Raw genomic sequence first — 2,073 nt, 5'->3', positions numbered from 1 at the left:
TTCAATGAATTTATTAAAACAACGAATTTCAAATACGCCCAAAGCCAAACAAATCGATTTTTACGTATAACCTCCCAATTTCCTCGAGTGAGAATCAAATAAAATTTCCTAATAACAAAAGAGCAGGATTTACGATAAAACATTTAATATTCATTTTAAAAACATTTTTCTCTTATTAAATATTATAATATTTAATTTACTTGTTTTATAAATAACAGATAATTTTCCTTTGTTGGAATATATAATTTGCTGCAAAAGGTATCTATAACCCCTTCACCATCATGCTTTTGTGGGAAGCAAGAAACTACGGTAAAGAAACAAGTTATAATAGCTCATCGGTCATTCCGTTATTGCATTGTCTCTCATACTCTGAACATTTAAAACCTTAATGTTGTGAGTGGTTTTAATGGTGTATCAATAATCTTCTGGCTGGTTAGTCTTTTCTTGAATTACTTTAAGAATGGTGTTGGGATCCTATGCTTGAAGATTTTCTTTTTGGACCGTATGCTTAATAACCTATGTTTGTTGTCTTGTGCGATGTTACATTGCTAGATGAGAGTCATGAAGGGAAACCAAACCATAATGTGATGGGTGGATCGCATATTGTGTAGAGTCAACATTTTATTTAAGTGAAATCAATTAGTTAAAAAATAAAAATCTCTAAATTCTTTAGCATTAGTATAAGTACATTAATAAACATAATTGATATACACTAATTTTTTTTGGAAAGAGATTTGATATTAATATTTATATTAATTAATATATTCTAATAATAATAATAATTATAAAATTAATAATAAAATTAATTAAAATAATAATTTATAATTATATTATAATATTATTGTATTATTATATATGTTAATATATTATTTTACATATTAGAGTTTATAATCTTATTTTTAATATAATAAAAATATAGAGTAGTAACATTTACTAATATTATATTATATTATAATAATCTTAAAATAAATAATATAAACTATAAGATTAATATTAAAAATCTTAATATTAACATTATAAATCTTAGAATTAATATTATAAAATTAATATTAATATGTTACTTAGGTTTATAACACTGATTTTAAATATTATTATAATTTTTTTTTTTTTTTACAGAAACGGTTATGGGATTTCATTAACTATTTGGCAAAAAGCCACAAGTGCGATTAGAAATAGTGAGGCTAGTTTCTAAGCATCTCTCCAACAAGAGGGACATAGCACATACACTTATGAATCACCTCTTTTTACAATTTATAAAATGAACTCTTGTTGTTAATTTCCTGAGCTTATGAATGCATACAAATTGTTTCAATAAAATGCAGAAAAACATGAATATTTAGGGAATTGGGTCCCAAGAGGTTTCATTTTCTCTGAGAATAGTTCCAGTAGCTAGCTGGACTGCCTTTTTTGCCTCTATGTCTGCTTCTTTGTTGTTGGCTCTCAGGACATGAAAAAACTTCAAATTCAAGAGCTTTTTCATGTCTTTAATTCTTGTAATTGTCCTTGCAAGCCGCAGATCTACTGGATTTGTGTTGGTCGCCACTGCTTTGATGATGACTTTGGAATCGCCAAAAACAATTGCCTCCTTGTGTCCTAGCTCTTTGAGAAGTTTGATCCCTTGAAAACGGGTCATCGCTTCAGCTTGAATTCTTGAGGAGTGGCCCAGTTCCCAAGCAAATCTGTGTATAGATGTTTCTTCTTGGTTTATAATGAGCCCTCCCGCACCAGCAATTCCTAGATTTCCCTTGGCTTCCCCATCAAAGAATAGAGAAGGAAGTGTTTGCTTGGACATCCAAGATTGGAATTCTTCTTCGTTTTTCCTGATTTTCTAATATTTGATGGATGTAAATGAGGTTTTCGATTTTTGAAAATTGAGATTGAGAGCAGCTCCAAACTCAATATCCTGTTGGCTTAGGTTTCTGTCATCACTTTGTCTCTTAGCCACTCATTTAACTGACATTTCACTGTATTTGCAACTAGTATGAAGTTTGTTCCTTGTTTCTGAAAATCCTTCTGTTCCTCTCCAACCAGATTTGCCAGCTGATGAGTTTAGGCAGAGCAATCCATGCTGCC

The 2,073-nt window shown here is 29.8% G+C and overlaps 1 protein-coding gene across 1 annotated transcript; it reads right to left on the bottom strand.

Moving 5' to 3' along the window:
• Nucleotides 1–1,336: 1,336 nt before the first annotated feature.
• On the bottom strand, nt 1,337–1,792 carry LOC149251789 (uncharacterized). Its single transcript, XM_089453990.1, has one exon. The coding sequence runs from the start codon at nt 1,790–1,792 to the stop codon at nt 1,337–1,339; it is 456 nt and encodes a 151-aa protein (XP_089310116.1).
• Between the last annotated feature and the right edge of the window lie 281 nt (nt 1,793–2,073).

The sequence above is a fragment of the Pinus tabuliformis genome, chromosome 7 (genome assembly GCF_031772625.1).
Source record: "Pinus tabuliformis cultivar Carrire ecotype Pingquan chromosome 7, CPIR1, whole genome shotgun sequence".
NCBI classification, from domain to species: domain Eukaryota; kingdom Viridiplantae; phylum Streptophyta; class Pinopsida; order Pinales; family Pinaceae; genus Pinus; species Pinus tabuliformis.
This window is presented reverse-complemented; position numbering and strand designations above follow the sequence as displayed.